This window comes from Amphiura filiformis, chromosome 15 (assembly GCF_039555335.1).
Source record: "Amphiura filiformis chromosome 15, Afil_fr2py, whole genome shotgun sequence".
Lineage (NCBI taxonomy): Eukaryota > Metazoa > Echinodermata > Ophiuroidea > Amphilepidida > Amphiuridae > Amphiura > Amphiura filiformis.
The window spans coordinates 15,043,929-15,047,097 of NC_092642.1; the positions used below are offsets into that span (position 1 = coordinate 15,043,929).

The window sequence follows — 3,169 nt, forward strand, 5'->3', positions numbered from 1 at the left end:
TTTTTTAAAGCACTTACATAGAAATATCAAGATAAACCAACAAATCTGTACATTAGTATGCAATTTATTAAAAGTGAGTTTTCAGATCACAGTCTGAGAGTTTTTCACATGACACAGTGGCTATCTCAGAAAGTGTAGAAGTGCTATAATAGTTGTATGGACACTTAATCAGTATGCTTCGACTATTAATACGTATTTATAAATACGCACGTGACCTCCGCATTGCCATTTATAACAGCTTGTAGACAGCAAGTCTCGAAGTGAGCGGGTGGTCTTCCTATACATTTGAATGCAACAGCGGAACAACTATTTTGTTCAAGTGTGTGATTATATTGTAAACGTTTCCGTCGTTGAATATATTTTTCCGTCGTTAAATACTTTCAAAATGTTGTTTTTGAATTTATTACAAATTCGGAATCCCCCATGTGTAATAATTTTGCTATTCAATTTTAATCTTTTTCTGTATAGTGATCAATGTATGAGGATTTGGTCACGCTTGCTGGTCTTTATATGTCATGCCCATGTTACGTACATATTTATAAATACGTATTTATAAATAATAATTATAGTCGAAGCATACTGTTAATTGAGATAACGGCGAGTCTTTCAGTTGACGTTGATTTTTTCTGCAAAAAAAAATTGAGGAAATTTTGTGAGGGAAATTTGTCCTACTCCCCCCTACCCCGCCCTTGGCGTCGCCCTGATTCATCGATCATTTTTCATTGCCAACCAATGTGCAGTATTTTCCGCTCATACACTTTTCGCATAAGTCCGATCGGTGAACTTTCTTGTCCCGCCTTTTACAGGAACAGCCACCCGCTGTCGCACCGCAAATTGGGCATCGAAGTTTGTCCACTTTGTATGGCTTGACGTATTTGCCTGGACAGGATTTGCACTCTTGGCCATAAACTGCCTGTGTAAAGGATAATGAAGTGAAATAAAGACAGAATTGAACATCTTGACTGTAGGTAAATAAACATATGAGCCCAACACGTATCATACGGTGAGCTTATTAGTAGATGTGCTTAATTCATTCCCTCTCCGGGTGTATGTCATAAATGTTTGGTGGTATGCTCCCCTGAAATTTTGATGCGGACGGCGTGCCGGTAAAATGGGTCTTTCGGAGCTGCAAACAGTCAAACTAAAGGGTCTTTCTTGGCTTTCTGTTTGAAAATCGCCTGAAAAAACCCAGAAATTTTATCAAAATTAAGGGTCTTTTAGGGCTCTGTTTTCATGTTCTGGTAAAATTCAGTGGTCTTTGGGAGCTGCATAGTTTAAAAAACAGGGGTCTTTTCGGGGAAGCATGACCGTATGGTCATTTGTGTTTAGTGCCCCTCCCCCCACTCCTCTACGTCTAAATGGAATTGAATATTTTTGACCCTTAGTTTTCAATTATTAAGTTTCATAATTATGAGTCCTGTTTTTCAAGCATTAACACTAAGTAGCTCATTTTTCAGAGGGGTTTAATGGGGCCCATGATTTGGGTTTTCTTCGATTACGCGCAGATTTAATTTGCCGGCATTTTATTTTTGTATTGACTAACTCAGAGAGCCGGATATTTCAAGACCGAACAAAAGCAATTTCGTGTCGTGTGTTAACAATGTAATTTGCATGGGTCTCTGGGCCTTTAGCTTAGGAAAGGTTGGGGCTCTAAATACCAGGATACATTTGACCAAATTTTTAGTCTGTTTTAGACCAAAGTTAATACCATTTCGACCCAACGCAGTTTCAGTAGCCTCAGTCACTCCGTATAATATATCGACGTCCCAATTAGAAAATGTCAGTCTGAACAACCTCGGATTAATTTTGACCCGTTTAAGCATTATAACGTAAATATATTAGCCCGCTTTAGGCCTATATCGTTAATTTGTCCCGCTAATATTTATATTCATTCTGAGCTTGGCGTATTACTCACGATCTCATTTTCCTGATACACCCAAGCATATGCACTTTCCCAACCTCTGCCGCAATCAGAACATTTAAACCAACCATATCTTCTGACAAGATTGTCATCTTTGCCTCCCAAAGACATAGCTCGTACACCCAGCCTCATTCCCGTCATCACGACATCTATACAGTTTTTAGTCAGAGCACCCTGATTATGAAAGACATTGTATTGAATATTGTATGACCATAGAACATGTAGAAGTAGCGTTAAAGTAGCAGACAGAAATGACGGAGCTAAAAGTCCTCTATAGAAGTCCTCCGCTGTCTTCAATAGTAATCAGCAGCGATATGAAATAATTACAACATTATTTTGTAGAAAGTTTGTTTACAATCGTTAGTCATCATGGTCATGCAATATCAGGAAACCCTGTTCAGGAAATGGCATGTGATCATAAGACTTGTGTGTAGGCCCTAGTGTTTCAGCTAGTCATAGCCTAGGCCTACACTTCCAAACTTGTGTATATATAACAACTATAAATAGCTTTAAGGGATCTGGAATGAGCGTTTTGAGCGTTTCGACAGTATTTTTTGTGGGACATGAGAGCATATCAGACATATCGAATTGCATTCTGAATACGAAGAATGTCTTTCTGGTGATATCAGATAATTTACATTTTTTGAAATTCACGATATAATACAAATTTTATGACAAATTATTAAAATTTGATATTTGTCAAATTTTTGATATATAACAGTCCTCGAAGTAAATTATATAAATCTAATGACATATTCTTAAAGTGTATGTAGTTGAGGAAACATGACGATCAATTGAAAATTTGACCTTTCATATTGAAGATATGGATTTTTCCCCAAGAGACCTAATTGTTTTGGTGTTTTGGGAAAAATCTTCAATACGAAAGGTCAAAATTTTCAATTGATCGTCGGCTTTTCATCTCACTTACATACACTTTAAGTATAAATCATCAGATTTATAAAGTTTACTTCGAGTACTGTTAAATATCAAAAATATCAATTTTTAATCATTTGCCATAAATGTGTATTACATTGCGAATTTCAAAATTCAAAATTCCCACTCATATAATTATGAACTTCATCATGTGCATTGTAATGTGAAAATTAAGATCCAGACAAATATCGGGCCTACTAAAGCAAATAAATTGATAATCCTCTTGAAGAACGCCTAATTTTAATAACGCGATGGCTTTTAACAATGATATGTGACACTTACCATTTAAGTCATACTTTCACTGTACAAACCTTA

At 36.3% G+C, this 3,169-nt stretch overlaps 1 protein-coding gene across 1 annotated transcript; it reads right to left on the reverse strand.

The window, feature by feature from the left end:
* Positions 1–687: 687 nt before the first annotated feature.
* Positions 688–2,330, reverse strand: LOC140172140 (zygote arrest protein 2.S-like). Its single transcript, XM_072195477.1, has 2 exons — positions 1,916–2,330; positions 688–913 (listed from the first exon to the last, which is right to left on the reverse strand). The coding sequence occupies exons 1-2, from the start codon at positions 2,060–2,062 to the stop codon at positions 713–715; spliced, it is 348 nt and encodes a 115-aa protein (XP_072051578.1). The 5' UTR covers positions 2,063–2,330; the 3' UTR covers positions 688–712.
* Between the last annotated feature and the right edge of the window lie 839 nt (positions 2,331–3,169).